General features: G+C 42.3%; 1 protein-coding gene across 1 annotated transcript in view; it reads left to right on the forward strand.

The window, feature by feature from the left end:
• Positions 1–218: 218 nt before the first annotated feature.
• The window catches only part of LOC121350528 (ovostatin-like), a 28516-nt gene continuing 3154 nt past the window's right edge, over positions 219–25580 (forward strand). The window contains exons 1-32 of the mRNA XM_041461923.1: positions 219–283; positions 1837–2020; positions 2686–2842; positions 3594–3646; positions 4135–4155; positions 4913–5081; positions 5736–5820; positions 6514–6631; positions 7214–7334; positions 7562–7671; positions 8507–8665; positions 9406–9630; positions 9841–9898; positions 10902–11047; positions 11416–11559; positions 12190–12360; positions 12944–13074; positions 14146–14226; positions 14877–15105; positions 15311–15437; positions 16059–16180; positions 16818–16869; positions 17191–17274; positions 18272–18448; positions 18952–19033; positions 19916–20072; positions 20529–20603; positions 21897–22062; positions 22601–22821; positions 23918–24133; positions 24266–24390; positions 24584–24674. Of these exons, the coding sequence (XP_041317857.1) occupies positions 219–283; positions 1837–2020; positions 2686–2842; positions 3594–3646; positions 4135–4155; positions 4913–5081; positions 5736–5820; positions 6514–6631; positions 7214–7334; positions 7562–7671; positions 8507–8665; positions 9406–9630; positions 9841–9898; positions 10902–11047; positions 11416–11559; positions 12190–12360; positions 12944–13074; positions 14146–14226; positions 14877–15105; positions 15311–15437; positions 16059–16180; positions 16818–16869; positions 17191–17274; positions 18272–18448; positions 18952–19033; positions 19916–20072; positions 20529–20603; positions 21897–22062; positions 22601–22821; positions 23918–24133; positions 24266–24390; positions 24584–24674 (4122 nt within the window). The remainder of the gene's footprint in view (positions 284–1836; positions 2021–2685; positions 2843–3593; positions 3647–4134; positions 4156–4912; positions 5082–5735; positions 5821–6513; positions 6632–7213; positions 7335–7561; positions 7672–8506; positions 8666–9405; positions 9631–9840; positions 9899–10901; positions 11048–11415; positions 11560–12189; positions 12361–12943; positions 13075–14145; positions 14227–14876; positions 15106–15310; positions 15438–16058; positions 16181–16817; positions 16870–17190; positions 17275–18271; positions 18449–18951; positions 19034–19915; positions 20073–20528; positions 20604–21896; positions 22063–22600; positions 22822–23917; positions 24134–24265; positions 24391–24583; positions 24675–25580) is intronic.

The raw sequence follows: 25580 nt of genomic DNA on the forward strand, positions 1-25580 counted from the left end.
ATGTGAAATATGAGAGCTTTCCAAAGCTATTATTTGGGAGTTCAAGGAGTGTGAGAACAGACAGTAGTGAGGAAATTGAACATATGCAAATTTTATGTTAATACCTTTTGTTAACTGTGATTGAAGCCATGGAGGAGGAGCACCATTTCAGGCCAATTTAAAAACCAGGGACAGGCTGTCAGCTTGAGATCAGTCTCTCTATTTCTTCATGCACAGACATGTGGTCAAGGATTCTTCTCTGTATTCTGTCCTTGAACTGGTTTCCCTTAGTGTCTTCTGAAACGTAAGTGGTCACACATTCTGTATCTATAAGATAACATATGCTATTGTATATCCCACCAGCTTATTTCTTCTGGGACACTGCTATATGATAAAAAGGATATTTGAGACATAGATCCTTAAATGTGTTGACTGGGAAGTAGATGACATTGAAGGATGGTTTGGAATGGTGCTCTCCATCATGAAACTGCTGTGAAATCTAGTGTGAATGACAGAAACCTGGAACTTGAATAGCTGAAGTGTGATGTGCGTGGGTAAAGTGGCAAGGAGGCTCAGGACTAGACTAACAAGTAGTACTGATAATTAGGATTGATATGCATCAGCAGCACAGAGAGAGCACGGTGTATGGGGAGGTGCTGGAGGCCAGGCAGCGGCTGGGACTGAGACCATGCTGAATGGCAAACCCAGTACAATTAGTAATTCGTATTAGCACTGTCAGTCTCCATGGCTTTATACAAATGGAAGATTTCAGCCACAGTATTCAAAAATACACCAACACTGGAGCTTAAACCCTCTTCTCAAAAATTTTAAAGGAAAACGTTATGAAAGACAGCTTAGCTTTCTCTAATACACTGTCAATTTTAATAGTTTTAATTTTGGTCTTTGAACTTCATGAAGCCTGAACTGGGCAAGTGAAAATAAAAATAAAGACAATATGAGCTGGCAAAGCTGTGGGAGAAAAAAAAAATGAAAAGGATCAGATTAGAAAGAAAGATTGTGTGATTCATATTGTGCTACAAAACCAGCTCATGAATTCTGTCATACGTTATTCAGAAAGAGTAGTTTGGGCAGCAAACTGCTGGACAGCAACAGAGTTTTAGACAAATATAGCAAATATGAAGGAATGTTTTTCAGAGGAGTATTCCAGGGAAGGAAGGCTGCCCTAATTATAGAGAGAAAAGAGTATCAAAAACTTAAATGGAAGAAAGAAACAAAGCAAACAAGACAGGGAGAAGCATGGAAACAGGAGCATGGAAACAGAACTGAGCATGCAGATTAGATTGAGCGTTCCCTGGAATTTTCTGCTAAAATGGAAAAGCAAGATCACTTCTTGTGCATTAAGTGGATTGATTATGTCAGCTCCTATCCAAGAGATATCCAAAGAATGAGAAATTTAAAGATTGTTGCAACCCTTAACTAGTATTTTTGTCATTGGTCCCAAGAAGAAGCTAAATATCGCTCCTCCTTATGGGAGGCTGCAGAGGTTTAAGTACACACGTAGGTCATGGGAGGACAACTGCAGCTATGCTTTAGCCACTTCAGTAATTGGAGCTGTGTAAATATCTGGAATGGAGAGATTCAGTATCATACTGGGTAAGACCCTGCACAGAATGATGCTAGTCCCTCAGCTCAGAAAGTATTGTGCGGGATTATAAAGTTGACATTTTTACTTTCTTAGCGTATTTAAAATCCATTGAAAGAAATTGAAATCCTTCCATTGGTTTGAGCACGCTTTGGATCATGTCTTCCTTCACACCTATGGCACTTCTGTGGTATTTTCCTCTTCTGTTTGCTCTGACTTTCCTGCATGACCGACCTTTCTGATTGCTCTTGCAGGCAGTATGTGCTGCTGCTCCCATCGGTTGTGCGGAGCGACGCCCCACAGACGGCTTGTGTGCAGTTACACAACCTCAGCGAGCCTCTGTCCATGAGTGTCGTCCTGGAATATGGCAGTGTCCAAAGGACTCTCTTTGAGGAACCCGTGACAGATAATAACTTCTTCAAGTGTGGCGAGTTCAAGGTATTTTCTCTTTTGAAACTACTGAAGAGGGTGTAGTAGCTAGAAATAACCCTGATTGCAACTCTCCTTGTCAGTGAGGGAAAGATGACAAAGTGTTTAAAATAAAATAAACTGTTGGAAAGGCTGGCAAAACAGGAAAAAAAGACCTATGGATTGTAGAAGGGAGCTAGAGAAAGACTGTCCATCTCCATTCCCAGAGTGAATAGAGCAAAGCCTTAGATTGTTACCATAGTTGCATGCTCCTTATGGAACTGTTGAAGTATCAAGCAAGATGATAGGTCCCATATGGATCCCAGTTATTCCCTTTCCCATGACTCTGCAAGGTCTGTACACACAAGAATAAGAGTCCAAGGTGAGGTCTTCCAGAAGGCACCAGGAGAAAACACTTCAGAATTAAAGGTATATGGCTGTGGCAACCTGCATGTAAGCAGGGAAATGCATAGGACAGAACACAGCTTCAAATCTTATTACCCGATGACAGATTATGCGCCTTCCACAGCAAAAATTCCCAGAAATTATCTCACTGACAAAGGTGGGGCTTCTCATGGCTTTCCATAAGCTGTTTATGACTCAAGTGACAGTGTCCTACTCTAAAACCCTGGGCATCAGGGAACCTCAGCATGTCTTATTTACCACTTTTCCTCTGGGGTTTTGCTCCTCTCCAGGTTCCTCCTGCTACTTCTGATCCACTGGCATTCGTTTCCTTCTCAGCCAAAGGTGCCACAGTTGACTTAGCTGAGAGAAGATCAGTGGCAATTCAGAATGTGGATGGTGCTGTCTTGGTCCAGACGGACAAACCCCTCTACAAGCCAGGACAAACAGGTGGATGAAGGGGTTGAGTCAGCTAGAAAAGTGAGAAATTGAGTGAAAGGGTGGGTCAAGGATGACAGAAACTTACTCTTGTGGAATAGAAATCTCATTTTAGTTTGAGATATCAAAGTTAGTGAAAAATAGAAGCAATTCACAACAGTGCAACAAAATAGTAGAATTCATGTGTTTGTACTTAGTTAATTGAATTTACAGGATCTTGGGTTCTGTCAGGTTTACTTGAGGAGAGTCACATAAAAAGTATCCTTAAAAATACAGAAAATAATAGGTTAAGTTTGGAGCTAATAAAGTTACTATAAAAATGGAGCAAGCACCTCATTTCCTGTCAACAACTCTTTCTTCTGAACTGTTGATCTATTTCAAAGTGCTGATTCCATCACAATATTTAAATGACAATACTAGCTGTGGTGGAGTTAGCTATCTCTTTAGCTTAATTATACTTTAGTCCAAGTGGGTAATTATCTAAGATATTTCAGCTGACATTTATTTTGGTTTTCTTTTTTCACTGGCTAAGATAATCTTTTCATGTTCTCTGGGCACTCCTTAGTTTTCCAAAAAAGTCTGGTCAAAGCTGTGTATTGAAAATGATTTATCACTGCTAATAAAATAAATGATAGACGCACTTGCATGTGACACTTGGAGATCTGACGCTTGGTGCCAGGTTGATGGTTGGGCTTAGACAGGCTTTGAGGTTTCTTCCAACCCTGATGATTCTGTAATCCTTTTTTGTCCTGTTTTTTTTCAGTGATGTTTCGTGTGGTCACTTTGGACACCCAGCTCAGACCTGTTCAGGAGACGGTAAGTGGGAGTGATAGTCAAAACTTTTCAAGTACCCTCTTGAGGTACCTCTTCACTGAGACTCTCTCACTTAGATATTGAATAAGAAGGGCCTGAAACAGACTTCCTGATATTATTTATGTTTTGTATTTTTTGCATTTTGTATATTTGCTGTAACTCCTTACTCTCGCACTCCATCATTTCCCTGCCTTTGTAGAGGGCAGGGCTCTGAAAGCACTTGTGAAAATCTCTCACAGCACACAGATTTTGTAGTCCCAGATATGTAGAAAAAGAATGGATATTTTTGCAGAAAAAATTCACCAACAGGTTATCCTCTTAAAATTATCTTTTTAATTACAGACGTGAATTATAAATTGTTTCCCTGGCTCAGTCTTCTCTATCCAGAAAAAGCTGTTCACAGTTTTCCTTATGTTCTAGTGTTTATCAACCTCCAGTGTTAGATTATCGTTTTGACAATTTTTTTTCTCTCCCTTTATTTCCTCCTCCAGTATCCCAGAATCATCATTGAGGTAAGAGATACAACATGAAATTAAAGCACAAGCTCCTTTGGGAAGACTGTACTTCATCATTTCCCACAGAGTCAACAGCTGAGGGAGACTCATCCAGAGCACACCATTTAAAGCCAATGGATTGGATTTGAGGTTGAGCAGTGGCAATATCCTTTCCCAGCACCAGAGAAGAAATCAGCAGAACTGGAGCTGTTAGTCAGAGGCAGCGTGGGGTTGCTGCTCTGCCCTTCAAACAGGAGTGTTCTGTCCCGGCTTACCTTGGGAGGACTACAGCAAACAACTGGTGAAATAGCCTCCTTCTCATGCATAGGCACAAGAATGGTGACTTTCTGAAATGCCATGTTCTCATGGGGACGGGCTAACTATGAATCATCTTCTACTACATTTCACATCACTTCATCTCCAAGCATTTTCTGAGAGAGGCCAGCATAATATTCCTGCTTTACAAAGGCAGTTGAGTCAGAAAGATTTATGCTATGAGTGTTCTAGATGGGCAGCCTGTGTCCCATATGCAACCTGTGTCCCAATCAGGAACTGTTTCTGAATGATCTGAGGCCATCTGTCAGTGTAGCTAATTCACAGTTAAACATAAACTTAGTTTTGTTAAATCCACAAGCAGAGATGGAAAGTCAAAGCACACGTCATCAGCCCCAAAGCACTCTTAGCCTGTGACTCATTTAGCAAATATGTCTGAAGACAGACCTTGAAAGAAGGCAAGAAACAGTGATAAAGGTTTTGCTACATCTCTTTCTTCCAGGATCCAGAGCAAAACAAGATCTTCCAGTGGCTGGAGGTGACATCGAAGCACGGAATCATCCAGCTCTCCTTTCCACTAATCCCAGAGCCCATTCTGGGGTCCTACCAAATTACTGTGGAGACAAAGTCAGGTGGAAAAGAGTACCAGTCCTTCAGAGTGGAGGAGTATGGTAAGCAAAGGCTCTTAAACTGCCCTGTGCTAGCAGTGAGGCTCTGCCTAAGTCAGATAATGTCCTTTGAATTCTCCACATCATGCCTGGAAAAGAAAGACATGGACAGAGCTGGGTGGACTGGTGCATGAGACACAGGCCTTTCCCAGCTATGGGACATGGGATAAAAGATAAGTTGAAGAGAGGTGGTGTCAGCAATCTATTTGATCTGGTTATTTCACTTAATCTGTTGCCTTTCTCAGTCACTGCAACCAGATTGCATAATAACTTTTGTACTCCAGGGCTTAACTAGTTTGAGACATTGGCATTACTCATTTTTCTTTAAGAAAGGAGATTAAAGTGATTTACCATGAGTTTTGCTGTGACTGTTACAGTTATTAGTATGATTATTATTTATTTTTACAGAAGTTACTCATCTTGCCACGGAAGGTTATTTTTTCTATTGTAATATACTACAGCCAGTTCCTAGTTAGGTTCTTCTTTGATCCATTTCCTCTCCCTTGTTGGTGAAAATGTCTTTGCCAACTGTTTGTTTGTGGTTTTTTTTACTGTCTTACACACACACACACACACACACACACACAAAAACACACACAAACACACCTGTGTATGGCATGCAATTGCTGATCAGTCATATTCATGTTACATTCTCAGTGCTGCCAAAATTTGAAGTGACGACCACTGGGCCAAAGACGATTTCTTTCTTTGATGAAGAAGTCAGGGTGAACGTTTGTGCTTCGTAAGTATCAGAGCTGAAGACAGCACAATTTTGCACAACAGATGGTATGGGCATTGGATGGTGTGCTCTGCTGGTTCAGAATATGGCTTAGAGCAATTCCTTTAGCTGTGACTTTTATGACATAAAATATCATGAAAGTCATTATATTCTTCTCCTATGATATTCTTCTCCTATGAGTCTATGATATTCTTCTCCTGCTACACAATGGAATTAAAACAGGGAGAGTTTGTGTGTGTCCAAATCAAGCACTTCCTACTTGCTAGCTGTTGTGTTTTATTATTACCGAAAATGAGAGTCTGTCATTAAAACTGCTGGCTGTGGCCCTGCCAAAGTGCAGGGTGCCAGGAGCTAAAAGGGTGAATAGGTCAATATGTTCTGCCTTGTGTAAGGTACCAAGGAGAAAAAGGTGCAGGGAATGATATCCTGAGTCTAGCACTGCTTTCCAACGTCAGACCTTAAAGAATGATTGCACCAAAACTATTGTGAAACAGGGGTTTTTTAACAAAATGGCAGAAATAGCCTAAAAATAATAGAGGGGATTTCTTCTAGGGCTGACTGATTGTAATTTCCAACTGCTCTTCTGTCTGTGCTCTGGATACTGCGAAGGGATTTAGAGTCTGCATTGCTCTGCAACTTTTGCAGGTCTCATGTTAAATCCACATGATTGAATTCTTGTGTTTCTTCCTCTCCTAGGTACACTTACGGCCAGCCAGTGCAAGGGAATGCCCAAATTAATGTGTGTCAGCAGCGCTTTTATAGTCCACTGTGTGTACAAAACTGGAAAAAAACCTGTGAAGCTGTCACTGGACTGGTATGATACATAACAAGTCCTTTCTTCCTGTCAGCTTTACTACCCAGCATGTAGCACAGTATTCAGTGGCCTCATTAATTTCCAAGGGAACAGCAGGGAGACAATCTCAGTGGTGTGGTTTTTCTCACTATCTTACAGGCAATGCTGAAAGACCTCACCATCAGTAGGAAGGAGGGAAGCTTATGAAACTGTAAATTTGTAATAATTTCTGAACACTGGGGATGTGTTCTTACCAAATCTAATCAGCAGAACTCTGCTGGGAGTCTTTGAGAGCACTTAATATTAAATGAATGAATAATTTGTCCACTAGCTCAGACTCAATGTGCTGTGGTCACGGAGCAAAAGCTTCATGCAAAATGGGCTTAAGAAGGAGCAAGAGCATAGAGAGGACTAGAGGGGATAAGGAGAGAAGTTTCCAGGTGCTAGAGTAAATAATATTGAAACAGTCATCTGGGATGGGAGCTGGGGAACAAGAAATGTAAGGCAGGCAGGGACCTCTTCAGAGATGCACTAATACATAATGAGGAGCAATTTTGCAGACCTTGAGAAAAATGGGTTTTCCCCTTTGTGCTGCTATTTCAGCTGGGAAAGGATGGCTGCCTCAACACTGTCATCTCCATCAAAAAATTCCAGCTTTACCGCAGCTATGCCGTGATGTACACCAGCCTCAACATAGAAAGCATCGTCACTGAAAATGGGACAGGTAACACCAGCTGGGGTTGGGAGTGACTGATTAAAGCTAATGCGTGGATCTTCCTGAGAGGAATCCCCTGGATCACCATCTGTGTGGCAATCAGGCAGCCATTATGGTTTCCTTTGCGTAGCTCTCCCTCCAGAGCATCACCACAGCAAAGAGCTTATCAAAAGGAAGAGCTTTCTGCCCATGTCTGATTTCTCTTTCCTCTCCTTTGCACTGGCTGTGTCTCACAGGTATCCAGAAGAAGGCCTATGACTATGTTTCAGTCAACCAAGGAAATGACCAAGTGTTGTTCAGGAATATGGATTCCTATTACAAGAGGGGAATTCCCTACCATGGTGAGGTAGGTACATGAGAGAATACTTTAGACCCAAACTCCCTGAGGTCCAGCATGATGATCTCCATGTTGCCCCATTTATGGCTGTCACCTAAATGTGCTTCCCAAGATAATGCTGCATACCATTGACTGTATAGTTCTCTTGATACTCCTAGAGAGAAAAAGAAAATTGTATCACACCTGGAATGTCAGGGTCTCTTTTCTGCTGTATTCAAAGGATGCCTAAAAAGTGAGTAAGTGGAAGGTCGTATGAGTGGGGAAGAGGAGTCTTCAAGAAAATTCTTCAGGAACGGTTATGCCTAAACTAAAGGTAGAATTCACCCTGGGTTGCACCACACAATCCCAGGGATGTTTACTTACAGCAGTAGAGATGATGGAGCACGTTCTTGCTTCTTAGCAACCTACACATGCAGGATAAACCAGGCACAAAAAGGTTGATGACCTGTACAGCATCATCCTGACAGGCAACGGAGATTGTGGGTGTGCACAGATGTGTAGGAGTTAAAAGGTGCTACTGAGCTCCACAGGTAGCCTGTGGCCATGAAGTCATCTTCTTGTTTTAGGTGTGTTAATCAATGTTCTTCAATAAATATTCCTCCTCCCTTTGTGACACATAGTTATTCTGCACTGATGGGAATTTCCCACTGATGGGAATTTTCCTGTCACAGAATTCCCGGTCCCTCAAAATATTGAGGAGCATGTGCCTCTACATTTCACTCTTGATTTCTACTCCCTGCAACAGTCCTCAGTGTTTAAGTGACCATCCACTAGCAAACAGAGCTTTTCTTTTGTTGTTGTTCTTTGTGTTTTTCTGAATCCCTTGGGTACTTGTTGTGTTCAGATCACTGTGACAAGCATGGATGGCGAGCCTGTTGCCAACAGCACTGTCCTGCTGGAGCTCAATGGAGATTATCTGGCCAGCTATACCACGGACAGAAGCGGCACTGCTGCTTTTTCCATTGACACATCCAACTTCTTCGATCCCAGTTTGAAGCTGACAGTAAGTAAACGCAGGCGACAATCCAATTCATTAATAAATATTTCATGTGAGAGAGGGTATTCCATAGAAGGAATACCTGCAAACTGTGAAACTTGTATGAGAAAACACCAGTGCCTGAGAAGAGGCACACTGCACCCCACCTGTGGTTTTGGGTTGTAGTGATCTTCAGTCCCTCCCTGCTTTTCCCTCCCCTTTAGAAGCGCATTCATCTTCCTTCTCTTTATTCTGTGAGAACCTTGCTCAGAGACTGCACTTCCTTCCCCATCTAGCCTGTGTGCGTGCCAGCATCTTTCACTGCTGCTGACTGCTTCCCTGCATTTGTGCTGGCACAAACTCACACCTGTTATCATCACATGGTCTTCTTGTATTGTCATGCCTTTATTCCCGTGTGATGGACAGAGCTGAGTAAAAGTGTGTCATTTAGAACAATGCCATTCTAATTCAGTGTAAGCCCCAGCAGTTTATGCAACTGGTGCCAAGCCTGAAAAAACTAAAATAACCTCCTTATTGCAATGTGCCACAGGCATCTGGTTGCCTAAAGGTGTCCAGAAGGCTGCTCACTCTTCATTGGTGAAACACAATTTTTTTCACACCAGTTCTTGCTCGTGGCTTAAACAGCCTCACAAAATTGGTTTCCCAACAGAATATTTCACAGAAAAGATACCTTTGCCTCTCACCTGCCTTGCATTTTCTTTTTTTCCACACTGTTGATTCCACATGTATGGTTTTCCATTTTGTAGGTCAAACAGGCACCAGATGAATGCGCAGACTTTATCTGGGGGATTGATAATGAGCCCAAAGCCTCGTTCCTTGTCCGGCGTTTCTACTCACGGACCAGCAGCTTTCTGAAAATTGAGCCAGTGACAGAGGAGCTCAGCTGTGGCCAGCAGAGAACAATCAATGTTCACTATGTCCTGAACAGAGAAGGCTACAGCAATGCCACACACACAAACTTCTACTATGTCGTAAGTCCTAATGTCACTCCTAAAACAGTTTTTTTCACCTTCTCTCAAAAACCTATAAGGCAGAAATCTCATGATCAGACAGTGGTTAAGGATCATGGCTCAACCTGATGGCCTTCAAGGCTTCTCAGAACTATACTCAAAATCAATGATTTCATGGTGGATGGGAGAAGGTGCTTTTGATCCCCTTTCATGAGACTTTTCTGTGCCCAGGTGATGACACAAGGAAAAATTACTCTCAGTGGCCAGAAGCAAGTCAGCATTTCTGGTGGTAAGTTCCAGACCATATTACTGCTTGTACTTTAGAGCACAGTAAGTTTTGCAAGGGATGAAAGCAGAGAACTGTGGCTAAATCAGGTGGTAGTTCCTAAATCCCATGGCCTGTTACTGCTCACAGAATCATTTTCTTTTGCTGCAGCTTCTAGCCAACCCCCCATATCATAATCAATTTTATCTTGTTAATATATTTTGTTGTGATCAAACACATGGAATGCAACCTTCATATGTTTTATTGTGTTATTTTATAATGCCAAGGAATATTTATGTTCTCACAGTTATTGTGTGACATCCTAGTCTTCACCAATTGGAATAATAAAACATTTTAAAGTTTGGAAAAATAGGTGTCCCATTTGAAAGGGATATTTAGCAGTCAACTCTTGAAATTCACTGCCCTTTCAGAAGTCTCCAAATACCCACAAATGACAGTAATCCTGACCTTCATTCTTTCATTGTTAAAAATCAGTTTTCCTGCAGAACATGGCCTATTTGCACACTTCAGGAGGTGGCTTAAGAAAGCCTGTCTCCCTATATAGGACTTGTTTCATATTTACCATCTTTGGTCTTAAGCTCAATTCCCTGTCCATGTACTTGTGGTTTTCATTCATGTAGAGAAGAGTTTCTTATTTCTTGCTGTTAAGAAAACTCTCCTCAACTCAAGATATTGCTCTATTTCCTCTGGTGTAGTAGGTCCTAGTTTTGAGACCCAAAGGCAACGTTATGCTCTTCTTGTAGCAATTGTGCACAGATTTCCATGTTTAACTTCTCCCCAGTGTAGACCTCTCTCTGCAAGGCACCCTGCTCTCAGCATCCTCCAGTTTGCATGTGTTATCTTACTATGCCTCAGCCACTGAGAGATGAGTCTTCCACTATCCAATTCCCTGGGTTTTAGAGGTGCTTATAGGTTATGAATAAATATGTGGTCCTTCCACCAAAGCTGAGGTTTATCTAAGCTCTTTTGCTGGCTTGTCCTTCCCTGATCCATCCTCCTTCCACAGCTTCCAGAGGTACATTCTCCATCACACTGACTGTCACTGAGAAGCTTGCCCCCAGCTCCAGATTGCTGCTCTACACGGTGCATCCTCATGGAGAGATAGTGGCTGACAGCTCCAGGATACACAGTGATATATGCTTCAAAAACAAGGTGGAAACCTTTGCTTTCTCATTAAGGGATATATTGGGGTTTGCTGCAAAATGGTCAGGAAATTATCTCATCAAGAGCCCTGCACTGGGCATGGCATTTAGGAATGGAAAAGGTGCAGATATGTTTGGGATCATGAGAAGCCATCCCTGGAATTGGCACATATGGTCAGCCTAAGATAAAACTCTCCTCACAGTGGAGAGAGAAGGGTGCCTAGGGGGCTTATGTGAATTTTTACAGACTGATCCGGAAGGGCCATCTAGCGGTGGGAGCTTTGTCAGTGAGTGCCGATGAAAGGGGAGATTCAGATCTCTGCGCCAATCCGATTCCCCTAATTTCCGTGGGGTTGTCTTGGATATGCTAATTTCCAGGTCCAACTCAAATTCTCTGAGAAGCAAGGTCTCCCGGGCTCTAAAGTGGGACTCCACCTGGAAGCTGCTGCCAACTCCTTCTGTGCCCTGCGAGCAATTCAGAGCGTCCTTCTTCAGTCTGGGCAAGAGTTATCTGCTGAGAGTGTAAGTCACATCTCCAATCCTGATTCTTTTGAGCTAGGAACAACCCAGTTCCCACCTGTGATGTCTCTGCTGCTGACTGTATTTTTATTTTTCCTTTGGAAACAGACATCTGTGATTAAAGGGAGGTCTAAGGCAATTGTATGCTTCAAAGACAGAAATAGATAGCAAAGCACTGCTTTTGGGAAGCATGGCAGTGTAACATATATCCCAAAAATATGCCTTATGTAAATCCTTGACGCCACATTTCCTCACTGAGGAGTGATTATGTCAAAATTGCATTTTTACTTAATTTTTACATAATTGCATCATTTACTTTGCTCAGATAGGCCTTGGGCCCAGAACAAAAGCTGGAGATGACAGCTAGTGTCTTGTAACACTCGTCTCCTCTTTGCTTAACTCGAGTGTATCTCCATGCTTTCTGCTCAAGTTCACTCCACAAATCCATTGTGGCTCAGAAGGAGGAGGGTACCGCTCAGTCCAAATTGCTTATTCACCTCTAGGTAAGCATCACTAGTTAAGCCCACTGAAGTCTACAGGATTGCTCAGGGACCACCATAAGCTTTGAACAGATGTGATTTTGCACGTGCCTGAGACCTTCCTTGTGCTTAAACTACTCATTCTCACCTCCAGGTGTACTATCAGCTTCATAGGGGTGATTTGTACGGCTATTACTACAACGGGCTCAACCTGGAAGATGACAGGCCACAGGAGTGTACCCCATCCAAAACCATCTTTTCTGATGGCTTGTACTTTGAACCTGTGAATGTCAGTCGTGATGGAGATGTCTACAGGATTTTCAGGGTATGTAGTCTGTGTGGGAGACTCTTTAAGTGTGAGGGATTCCAGAAGAATTCATCACCATTAGCATTCAACTTTCTCAGGTGGTGGTTCTTATTGCTGGGAGAAGGCAGCTGATGCCTGAAACTGCCTAAAGCCTGCAATCACCCCATTTCTGCCCTTTTTTCCCTCATCACTTACTCAGGAGCTCTGAAAATCACTGCTAGAAAATCACTGGGCTGCTGCCCATGGTTCAGTAGACAATACCTAAGCAGGACCGTGGCCTTGGCTCGCGACTCCAGGCATTCCTTGTAAAGATCTGTGTCTGTGATGCAGGCCACTTGGTTCCTATATGGACTCCACTGGCCCTGTGCCCTAAGACATAAGGCCAACATCAGACTGATCATTGCTACTCTTTGCAGAACACAAGGTGTCACTGCTCCATAAGAAACACACAGAGGCTGGCGAGGTACAGCTGAGACATTCAAGGCTGAAAGAACGGGATGAATTGGGATGAGGGAGGGGAGAAATGAGGAATGATAATCAGTGATATGCACTGGCAGCTAGTGAATGCCCTGAGTGATTTGATAGATTCTTTCACGTTTAGGATATGGGTCTGAAAGTGTTCACCAACTCTGTGCTACGGAAACCAGTTCTGTGCAATGAAGAGAGATCAGATACGGAAAATTACCCTTCGCACTATTATGACGCCAATCTCAAGGCCTCAGGTAAAAGAAGGTTCATTCTGTATCTCCAGTCTCAGTCTACCTGGTCCTTAAAACTGTTGCCTGTTTAAAATAACACTACTACTACCAGTGTAGTGGAGGGTTTTGGGAAATAGGCCTGTGTGTCCCGGTTTGCACCCTATAATCTCCTTCTGGCAGTCCTTGCAGTAGAATCAATTTTGTTTCAAGTGCAGGTGCATGTAGAAAAAACAGGGAATACTGTGATGCTGCTTCTTTTATAAAATGATATTGGCTTTTCAAGGGTTTTCAGGTCAGAATCTTTCATCAAATCATAATTCAATTAAATATTTAAAAGTCAAGACTTCACACAATATATGGCACACTTAGCACATAGTCTCAAAAGCCTTTCTAGATCAGCAAAAGTTATGATTCTCTCTCCATCAAGTCAGATTGCTCAGCAAAAGAACAAAAGTAGCAGTCATAATTTACCACAAAGGAAAGTGTTATTCAACATTAGGAAAAATATCTTCCTCATGAGAATTGTAGTACACTAAAAGGGGATCTCCAGGAGGTTTTGGGATCTCCATCACTGCTGGTTTTCAAAACTGAGCTGCACATGAAGCAACTTGATCTGACTTTGAAGTTAGTCCTACTTCAAGAAGTTGGACTAGAGAATTACAGGGGTTGCTCCCAACTTAGTTTTTTTTTTTTCATTGATTTTGTGATTCTAAGTCATTGTAAAGCATTTATAAGCCTTGATGACGATACTGGCTGCTGGTGGCCATTTGCAAATCAAAGAGAGCAAGTTGTAGAGGATGGGGAACACACTTTTGTAACTGAATGACAAGACCTTTCAGTATGAAATGAAGTGAAATGTCTTCTAAAATAGCTAATATTTCCAGTATTTTCCCATGGGAAAAGAGAATAGATAAGAAATTGTTTCTTCACATATCTCTTGGAATTGTCCCTGTTATATGGGGGGTGGGAAATCCAAGAATGCTCCAACAGGATATTTAGTGTTCATGTGTGGTGGTGAAGTGTGTCTGACAGAAGTTCAGATTCTTCTCACATGGTGTCTCTATTACTATCCTTTAATCATATCCCCACTTCCAGATGAGTCAAGGATTATGAGTGGAAGTGGTGGTTTCAGCTCTGTTCGGAAATACTTCCCCGAGACCTGGATTTGGGAACTGGTTAACACAGAGTATGTTTATCTTCACTTCTTTCTTCCTTTTTGAGTTGATTCATTTAGCTAAAATGGACTCTGGGAAGGAACCATGGAACATATGTTTGCTTTGTAGATGTGGGTCTACTTTTCCCATCTTAATCCATGACAATTGCAGACAAATATTCTGCGCCCTGCTCCCTGTCTTTCTGGTGGGGAGAAATAAATAGGGGCTAACAATGAAATAAAAGTATTTTTTAAGGAGAGAGAAGGAGCTTGTTATTTTTCAGCCAATTTTTAATTCAGCAGCAAAAAACTCAGTTTATTTTATTTTCTTTCAGGCTATCACAGCATCTTCAATTATAATATTTCCATCTTAACTATGCCTTCAGATGCTGTTCTAGAACATTAATCTAAATTTATTGATTCTAATCTGTGTATTTGGGCATTCTGGTTTTTCAACAATTGATATTTCTAAATTTAAAAAGTTGAGTATTTGAGTGCTTTAACATGTAGTTAACCAGCACCTTTACTTCAAGCATTATAACTTTTTTTTTAATATATGGAAAGGTATCTTACAGAAAGTGAAGTGAAAACAGAAGTTCTAACTCAAGCAGAAGCCTATTTTATAATTTGTCTTGAAAAATTCCTAAGATCATTTCTCATTCTGTGTTTCTTATTCTCTTCAGTTCCAGAGGAGAGATGGATGTCTCTTACACCATTCCTGACAGCATCACAGAATGGAAAGCCAGCGCTTTCTGTGTTCAGGATGATGCTGGGTTTGGCATCTCCTCACCTGTTTCCCTGACAGCATTCCAACCATTCTTTGTGGACCTCACCCTGCCATACTCTGTCACTCGAGGAGAAAAATTTAATTTAATAGCTAATGTCTTCAACTACCTCAACAAGTGTGTCCAGGTACATCAAGTTCCCTTTTACTTCCTATGTGGTTTGCTTACTTCCCAGAGATCTTTTTGTTCTTGAAGGAGGAACCTCAGCCAAGGGTGTGAGTACTGTGCTGTCAAAACACAATAAATACTAATGCAGCTGCCTCCTTTGCTCTGCAGCCTGATTTTAAGGTCATTCTCTTTCATTTGTAATCTTGCTCCTTTCTTTGTCCCAGATCAGTGCTGTACTGGCACAGTCAAGTGACTATGAGGCAGAGATCCTTTCATCAGGGGGCAACACGGCAACGGTGTGTGCCAATGAAAGAAAAACATATATTTGGGCTGTTAGCCCCCAAAAACTGGGTAAGCTTGTCTTTTTATCACCTTGATATATCCCTGTTTGGTTATTCTACCCCCACCCTTTAGGGCTGCATCAATAATCCACAAGCAGGCATTTTTGGACAGCTCCATTAATTGCTAATAAATTTGCTAAAAATTTTGGACTGGATTCTCAATGGGCAGTAAAGACGCTGGTCCTTCCCAGTTTTGTAGCTGTGTTAATCCACACTGCCTTCAAGTCCACACTGTCTTTTTTTTAAAAGCAGTTACTAATTACTTGCATGTGTAAGTGCTCCAAAAGTTGAAATATGAATAAAGGCAGAAAAGCTATAATTAAACTGTTGCAACATTGCCCTATGCCAGAGAAAACTCAGTACAAGGCTAAGAAGAGGTGGAAATTGGTAGTGAATTCTGGTTTTTGGCCAGGATGACCCCTCTTTCATTCCTCATCCCAGGGCCCCAGGCAAGCACTCCTTTCTACTAACAAACAGATATGGAATCTTGATGAAATTTGGTTTTACTGAGCTGTCTTTGTAGAAAATACATTTCTCAGCAGTTCATCAGCCCAGAAGAGGCAGTCAAAACCGGGGGTAATTGTAGACATTGAATATAATTTCATTTCTTGGCTGGTGGGTGTCTTTCCAGGTGAGGTGAAATTTGTGATTACTGCTGAGGCCAAACTGAACACCAGAGGTACTGGAAACAGCACATCTCCAGAAGAGAGGACCATTTACAGGGACACCTTGTTTCAAACCCTACTTGTTGAGGTACGCTGTGAAATCTGCAGGTGCTTTCTGCCTGGTGGAAACTGGAATTCCTGTGGCTGGGGGTTAGAAGCTGTTAGGAGGGAGGTAGGGAGTGCAGTACAGTGAGGAGGGAGTACAGTACCTGTGTACAGTAAGCTTCTCCATATCAAAATAAGAGTGAAATCCTGGTGGTCACAGTATCCACCGTCCTCCTCCCACTGGCTCCTTCCTGGGACCATGAGCATGTGTCCTGACAGCCCACGGTGCCAGAAGGGAGGAGATTCCATATCTTGCTTTTAAGCACCTTTTGCACATGACTCAAATATTAGGGAGGAGGGTGGAGGGAAAAGGGTTTGAGCATCATAAAGCAACAGCTACATAGGATTAATTGGACAGGGTCCCTCTCAGAGGCTAGAAATACCTATTTTTTTTTTGACCACTTTTTGAGTAGGAAGGTGCTCTGGAAAGGATCTTAGTTAAGAGAGGGAGTTAAGAGTTAAGAGATATTCTAGCGGAGCTAGGGTAGGACTGGGTACAAGAGGTGCATGGCCTGGATAGCCATATTCACATACTGTCTTACACTGCTAAATGTCATGGTTTCATGGCGATATTCTGAACTTTTCTTTCTCTTCCTGACCACTTCACTGCAATCAAACAGCCTGAAGGTATTAAAAAGGAGTTGACTCAGAGCTCCCTTGTCTGTGCAAAAGGTAAGGCAAGTTCGTTCATTCATTCATTCATTCATTCATTCATTCATTCATTCATTCATTCCAGGGAGTTAAGTGGAACTGCTTCACTGTCTTGTAGATCTTGTCCTACAAAGCCAGAGACCCTTCTGGGGGAGGAAAAAGATATTCAGGGTGTCCTAGGGTGACTAGGACACAGGGTCAGGATGCTAGGCTGAAATTCAGGATTTTCATATACTTTTGGCTCATTTGGCAAGTCTCTGTGGCATTTTCCAGAATGAACACTATAATAGTCAAGATTTCTGTAAAAAAACAATAATTCTTCTTTTCACATTTTCACATCAGGCAAAACGATTTCTGAACAAGTGTCTCTCGACGTGCCAAGAAACCTAGTGCAGGGATCAGCCAGAGCTTATTTTTCTGTCATTGGTAAGTTTAGTACTTATGCTGAATGCAAAACGGTGTTTCCCTTGTGCTGCACCAAGTGCCATCATGTGTTCACACACAAACCTTAAGTAAAGTTGAAGAAATAATTATTCCTGATTTTAGAAGGTAAGTTTTCTACTTTGCAAAATGGCAGTGGGAGGCAAAATTTCACAATTCTCTCATATCAAGAGAGGACAAAATGATCCAATAATTTCCATTTATATTGCATTTCAGATTATACTGCATTAGCATATCCAGTTCAATGTAGTAAAACAGCTGATTCAAATGAAAAGTAGCATAAGGCAGACTTCTTTGAAAAAAATTGTCTTAATTTCTTGGAAAGAAATCTTCAGAACTTTGCTGACTGCGTAATTTCAAATTTATCATTTTGCATAATGCAAAACATTTGTAAGTCAATAAGTTCCCATAGAATAAAAGTTTCAGGTCCCAATCGACTCTACTAATCTGAAAGTCATTAGTAAGACTCGAGGGTTCTCTTCAGTGAAAATTTTTTGAGGTTCTGAACTCAGATTGTTTTTTGAACACAGTTGGTTTGGGTGCCTGTGTCTGTGTGTCTATATCTGTGTCTGTGTCTGTGTGTCTGTGTGATGCTGTGCAATTACAGCCTCCACAGCCTGTTGCCAACACGTTCACAACATGTTCACAAGTACATGCAAAAACAGGAAACAGGTTGTAAAGGGCAGGCAAATCTAAGCCTTCCAAGGATTCATAGCTGTTTCTCAGAAGCCATGCCAGCCAGTATTGGTGCTCATTTTTTTCTCTCGAATTCTCAGTTTCTCTCAGGTGTCCATCATCCAGATAAGAAATGAAAAATGGTGACAGCTCAGCACTTTTCTTCTATGATGTGTCTGGTTGCTATGATTACTCTATATTATTGATTGCCCTTGGTTCATAATAATAAAGTATACAGCAATGTATAATGCTATGTAATAAAAACATGTCTGAACTGGGCTGACTTCTTACATTTTTCACTCTTCAGGAGACATTTTGGGCACAGCCCTGCGGAACATAGATAACCTGCTCCATATGCCCTATGGCTGTGGAGAACAGAACATGGCCTTGTTCACACCCAACATCTATGCCCTGGATTATCTGAATAAGACTGGGCAGCTGACTGAAGAGATTAGAGTCAGGGGTACGGGTTATTTATCCAGAGGTAAGAGGTTTTCAGATTCTTCCATCTTCTCCCCCAGGGAAATGCTCCCAGGACCAAGCCTGACAGAATTTAAGAAGCATTTGAACAATGCTATCAGGCAGATGGTGTGATTTTTGGGGTTAAGAGGTGGTTTTTGCGTGGTTAAGAGGTGGACTTGGTGACCATTGCTGGTCCCTTCCAACTCAGAATAAACTGTGATCCTGTGATCTAGTACTGTGATTGTTTGCCTTGAACTCTTCAGCTCTACATGGTGAACACTGATCTCTGAATTCCAGTACCACAATAATTACACAGGAGTAGGCAATGAGAGCACCCCAAAAGCAGCATGTCATTCTTTCAGGAGCAAAAGCAGCTGGAATTCATAGTGGTTGGCATTATTCGCCAGATATACATTACCTGATACTAAATCCAAAAGTCTTACTGCTTCAGTTGAACAAACAGCAGAACAAATCCTTTTCTGGGATTAGAAAACTTCTTCATTGTCTTCTTCATTGTGTTTTCAGGCTACCAGAAACAGCTATCATACAAACACCGGGATGGATCCTACAGCTCCTTTGGGTTACAAGATACGGAAGGGAGTGTATGGTAAGTGATGGCACTTTCTATTTTCCTGGCACAGGATATTTAGGCTTTGAAAAAAGATCCAAGTATTCAGTGATTCTTATTTTTAATAGACTAAATATAGTTCAATTGATTTGAATCTCCTAATAAATGAGAAATTAATAACTGGAAAGTGGGCAACCAAAGAGTGGTATGATGGTTGGAAGCTGGAGTACATAATGTTCAACAGGAAACTGAAGGAACTGGGTTTGTTTAGCCTGTAGAAGAAGAAACTCATGGGAGACGTTGGTAAACTTCTTTGTTGCCTAGATGAGGACTGTGGAAATAGACTTTTGTTGGAGCTGCACACAGTAAGGACAAGAGTTTGTCCTTACTCAAATTGCTACAGAGACAACTCCAAGTGGGAGGAATAGAAGGAATAAAAATCTTCCCCAGGAGAAGGCTGTAGCACTGAGACAAATGTACAGAGAGGATGTGGATATCTATCCCTAGAGACTTTCACATCACTGGACAAAAGACTGAGCAGCCTGATACAGCTCTGAAATTGGCCTTAGTTTAAGCAGGTGGTTGAAGAGGAGACTTCCAAAGGTCCCTTCCAACCTGGTTTGTTTCATAATTCAATTAACTAAGACTAGAATTTGCTAACATCAGTCACCAAGCCGTGTCTATATTTTACCAGTGCTCTAAAAGAATGGTTCAGCACAGTAATGGAGACATATCAGGTCAATTTTTAGTATCAGGATTTTATGTATATTATTTATTTAAAACTTAGAAAACACTTTCTTCTTTTACCTCAAATATTATGAAGTTCTTTTTATGTCATTTTCTATGCACATCCTGTGCACTGGTAAATGTCCTCGGTTTTGTTCACTCCATACCTGCCTTCTGTTTCTGGATCACCTGCAGGCTCACTGCCTTCGTGTACAAGTCACTGGAGCAAGCCAAACGCTACATCTACATTGATGACAACGTCCAGTCCCAAACTTTGATCTGGCTGGCAAGCAAGCAGAAGTCAGATGGCTGCTTTGAAAATGCTGGGTCACATTTCAACAATGCTTTGAAGGTAACTGAGATAAGTATAGCCACAAACTTCCAGTCTTGCCATCTGGATTTATTTGGATAAGACACAAGCTTACTCTTCACCACACCCTTACTCTTCTTGCTAGTGTTATCTCGTGTGTCTCCTACATAAGCAGGGCATGATTTTTATGTGTGCTCTTGATGATGAGGTAAGAACAAGTAGAACTTTCTAAGTCTAAGGTTTTATTTTCCACCATTGCATTTTGTGCTCAGCCACAAACTATTGTCTGCTATACGACACATGTAGGAAAGCCAAGATGCAGTCAATTACTTTGGCTTTATCCTCTGTGAACTTGATCTTTCTTGTTCCTGTGCACACAGGGAGACAGAAATTACTGTTGATTTCAAATCTGACTGATATATGAACTATCAATTAATTCATATATTGTTTATTTCTAGGACATTAGTCCTAACCTGTTCTTTCCTTGTTTTTCATCAGGGTGGAGAAGAAGCTGAATACTCCCTCACAGCCTATGTTGTGGCATCATTGCTGGAGGCTGGACACTCTGCTGAAGTAGGTTTTTGTTGCTGTTAGCCCAGTCAGACATCTGTCAAACTGCTCAAGTCACAGTCCTCACATGAGCTTTCCTCTACAATGCGGAGCTCAGTTACTGTTTGTGGGACAGTAGTTAATTGTAGACAGTAGTTTTCAGAAACCTGCAACCCCCTGCAAGTATTTAATGAGTGTTACAATTCAGTTACATATCCAGTGCCTATGGATTCACTTGAAACACCCCTGAGGAATCCAGCTGTTTTAGACCATGGTAGTCTAAGATGGTGCAAAATCCAGACTGAATTTGCCCACTCCATCCAAAGTCCACTTTGAAATTTTTTTCTGAATTTGCTCAGTTCAAAGTTCAAGCTATCCAAATCTTCTACAAGTCTACAAACTCAGACTTTGCACATTTGGTTCCAATGCTCATTTCCCTGTGGAAATCTCAATAATGGAAGGAAACTATGAGCTGCTGGTTGTAGTACTAGGCATTGGGAAATGAGAGTCAAGTTCTGTTCTCTGTATATATTTCCTGCATATCCTTGTGACCTTGTTTTTATGCTGACTTTTTTATTTATATAATGGGGAGGAGGAGAATTGTTCCAAATCTGACAAACACTTTCTAGATATGCTGATTTTTCTAACATCCCTCATTCATGGGGTATGGACCATCATCAAGATACACGAGACCAACAGGTTGAAAACATTGTGCAGAATTAAACAGTTCTATAGTAACATGAATTGAGTTTCCAATATCTTCATAAGTAGCTCCAAAACCTGGTGTCACATGTTTAAGTGAAGCTGCAAAGACCTGACATGGTTAGTAGTGTGCTGGTGATGTCTGAGAGGAAGCAGAGTTCACAGAGATAGTCAATAAGGCTAAAAGGTCTGAAGAGTTACCTTGGTAGCTATATCTAGGAAATGAGCAATATCCATTTGAGAGAGCCTGCTTAATCATGAGGTCTCAATGCACTTTACATAGTTCTGTAAAAATGGTCCACATTTTATTGTGACAAAACCTAGGGACAAAGGTTTCACTTGAATAGGGTCATCTCATTAGTCAGGAAAAGATACAGTGCTCTCTTATTTTGGCCATGCTGCCTCTAAATAAATTTAGAAAGGAAGCATAATGACTGGAAGGGCGTTTTTTTACAGGATACACTCTGTAGGCCCTTAAACATGCCATGGATCATGTATATTTCTAGCATGAAGAGTCAGAGATTGCAGCTTAAGCAATGATGGAAGTATTTTAAAAGTACTGCTTGGAGACACACATCCAAGTACCTGACATCCCCCTGTGTTTTGCATTGCCAGCATCCTGTCATTCGGAGTGGCATGAACTGTTTGGAGACTGCATTTAACAGTGGGGTCCACAACCTGTACAACCAGGCCCTCCTTGCCTATGTTTATGGCTTAGCTGGCAGAGAGGAAAGACGCCAGTTCATCCTTGAGCAGCTGGATGGGGCAGCTGTCAGGGCTGGTAAGTGCAGCACGGCCATGGCAAAAGCAGTGCAGCTGATGAAACTGCCTGTTGGATCATGTGAGCTCTTCTGATGCACAGTTTTGTCAGGAATGCTCTCCCTTCCCTTGCCTTTCATGCCTGCTATGCTACTGAATTTATCTCTAGGAGTTTTTCTATCTGTATCTTTTGGCTTCACAAAAGTTTGAGCTGTAGCCTGATCTTTGAAATTTTGAAATAATTTAGGGAGAGAGAGAGTCTCCTGCATGTCTCAGCCCAAGATTGTACCTAATTTTTCAATTAGTTTCCTCTTGTAATGCTGAACAAACAAATTGGCTATGTCACGTGCTCCTGTTCGCAACAGCCTTTGCATCCTTCTACTACACTGCCTTCACTTCAATCTCTCTTTGTCTTACACAGCCTGCTTTTATTAATTCCCTTTCCATTCCTTCCTGTTTCCTTTTCCAGCTCAGAAGTAAAATTTACCCAGTTCAGGTCACCAAGATCTAAAAAACCTTGGTTTTTCTGCGCTTTTTACATCCTACTTCTCTGTTTTCAGGTGGGTCTGTTCACTGGCAGAGAGAAAACAAGCCACCAGCAGAACGTTTCTCTGACTTCTATTCGCGTGCCCCTTCTGCTGAGATTGAAATGACCAGCTATGTGCTCCTGGCTCTGCTCAACAGACCCAACCTCACTCCAGAAGACTTATCTTATATTTCCCGCATTGTGTACTGGCTTATCAAACAACAGAACCCATATGGTGGCTTTTCCTCCAGCCAGGTAACAACTCGGTGTGGTAAAAAGAAAGTGTCTTGGAGCAGTACAGTCTGCAAGCTGGATCTTGATAAATGACAAATCTTTCTGACTGCATATGGATTTGAGTAATACTGGATAACTGGTGCTTTCATGGGTTGCCTTGTCAAAGGCACACCATGATCTGCATAGCTTCACACATAATTTGGTTTTACGCAATGAGAAATTACCTGAATTCGAAGTTAGCCATGGGCAGCAGTCACTGCTGATACAACATTATCCTAGGTCTTCTGCAATAATTAAAATCTGCTGCTCCAGAATCACAGAATCCAGAATGGGTCAGGCTGGAAGGGACCACAGGGGATCATTTGGTCCAACTTCCCTGCTCAGTCAGGGTCACCCCAGAGCACATGGCACACAATTGTGTCCAGACAGCTCTTGAACATCTCCAGTGAGGGAGACTCCACAACCTCTCAGGGCAGCCTGTCCCAGTGCTCAGTCACCTGCACAGTGACGAAGTTCTTCCTCATGTTCAGGTGGAATTTCCTGTGCATCAGTTTCTGCCCATTGCTTCTTCTTCTTCTATTGCTTAGCACCAGCAAGAAGAGCCTGGACCCATCCTCTGGACACCCTCCCTTCAGATATTTGTGGGATGCCCTCTCAGTTGTCTCTCTCAAGGCTGAACAGGCCCAGTCCTGTCAGCCTTTCCTTGTAAGAGAGGATACAGTCCCTTAATCATTCTAGTCATGATGCTCCTCTGGACCTGCTCCCAGAGCTCCATGTCTCTGCTGTACTGAGGAGCCCAGACTGGACCCAGCACTCCAGATACACCTCCCTAGGGCTGAGTAGAGGTGCAGGATCAACTCCCTCCACCTGCTGCCAAAGCCCTTCCTAATGCATCACAGATGGACTTACTGGTCACCAGAGCACCGTAGTGGCTCAGAACAGCTTTCTGTCCACCAGGCCGAGTTTTTCAAGAACTTGTGTCTTGTCTCCTTGGCTCTTTGCAAAGCCCCCTGCATTCATGAGTACTGACAAGGCATCAGGGAAACAGGAGCTGCGCTAACCTCACACACCAGCTTACACCTGGGTATCTAATTGGGGATCATGTTATTCTTTTCAGGACACCGTGGTTGCTCTCCAAGCTTTAGCCCAGTATGGATATCTCACCTTCTCCAAAAAAAATCTTAATACGGTCCAAGTCCACTTCATGGAGACTCCCGGTAAGATTTTCCAGGTGAATGACAAGAACCGCTTCTTACTGCAGCAGGCATCCTTACCCACTATTCCAGGGAGTTACAGCGTGGAGGTGAATGGCACTGGCTGTGTCTATCTGCAGGTAAGCAAGCTGGGAACTCAGCACCACCCTCTGGGAACTAAGCAGGGGGCTGGCTCTCCACGCTTTATTCCTCCCCTTATGTCATGCTCTCCTTTACGTCTGTGACCATCCCACACTTTCTACCTCTTTCAGACCACCCTGAGATACAACATCCACTTGCCACAAAAAGCTGCAGGATTCTCTCTGTCCATAAGGACAGCAAATGTGTCTTGCACAGGCAACTATCCACCAAAGTTTGACCTCGTGCTCTCTGCCAGGTAACTTCCTTTTACTGACCTACCCCCTTGCATTCACAGTTTGGTAATGCATCCAAGAAAGGATCTAAGTACAGGCAGTTAACTGCTGCTCTGTACATGTAGGAAAAAAACGGGATTACTGGGAGCTAAAAATGTCATTCACTCGTCTCCTTTCCATTTGCAGACCAGACTAATAGAACTTCTCTCATTTTAGTTACAGAGGAAATCGCAATGTCTCCAACATGGCTATTATTGATGTGAAAATGCTCTCAGGATTTGTTCCTGAAGAATCTTCCCTGAAAAAGGTAAAAAATGGGACCAATGTGAATGACAAAGCCTAAGAACATAGGAAGTTGATAAACATAGTCTCTGATTAGCAAATCTGAGCCCATGGGAATACTGCAAAGTCTCTGGGTATAGCCATCTCTCACATACTCTGGGCTTCAAATTTGTACCTGTTTATGTGTTGAAGACAAATCTGTTAGGAATTGCTAAATCCAGGAGATTAGCCCAGGAGAGCTAAGACTTCATATCCCTAGGTCCAACCAACAGCAAAGTTCAGTGTACATTCCCAATAAGCAGACATACACACTACACATATATAGCCATATGTATGTAATATATGGGCCACACAGATCAGTAGAGAGAAAAGACAGCACTTCCACAAACACAGATAGCACAAATGGCCTTATCCTGTTCCCTTTTTCTGCCTCATCAGATTACAATCTCATTTGTGGAAAAGAGAAATAAGTAAATACATAAATATACACAAGCACATATATACATGCAAATGCACAGTGTGGCTCCTCACAGTAGCTGGCCTCAGGCACTCAGTCTGCCCAGCAGCTGCCCCTGGACCCTTGCTCTGTTGAGCTGCTGGCACCTGGACACGTGCCTCCTTCAAGGCCTGAGCCTCACTTCAGTGCCGTAAACTGGGGTCCCCATCACCCACATGCATGCATGGTGAGGGCCTCTATGAGCATTCTTAAACATGCAGCAGGTGAGCTGGGGTCCTCTGGTTCACAGTGATGTCAAACAGACACATACACACAGAGACGTGCAAATAGGTCTCCACTAGCTGCTCCAGAACAATGTCCACCTCCAAGACTGTATGGTTTCTCCAGAAACAGGTTCAGACACTCTGGTACCTTTGGTAGCTGTCCTGGATCCTCTCCTGTCTCCAACATTTGGGTCAGGTTTATGCCTGACTC

Source organism: Pyrgilauda ruficollis, unplaced genomic scaffold, assembly GCF_017590135.1.
Source record: "Pyrgilauda ruficollis isolate IOZ18807 unplaced genomic scaffold, ASM1759013v1 scaffold158, whole genome shotgun sequence".
In the NCBI taxonomy this organism is placed as follows: Eukaryota; Metazoa; Chordata; class Aves; order Passeriformes; family Passeridae; genus Pyrgilauda; species Pyrgilauda ruficollis.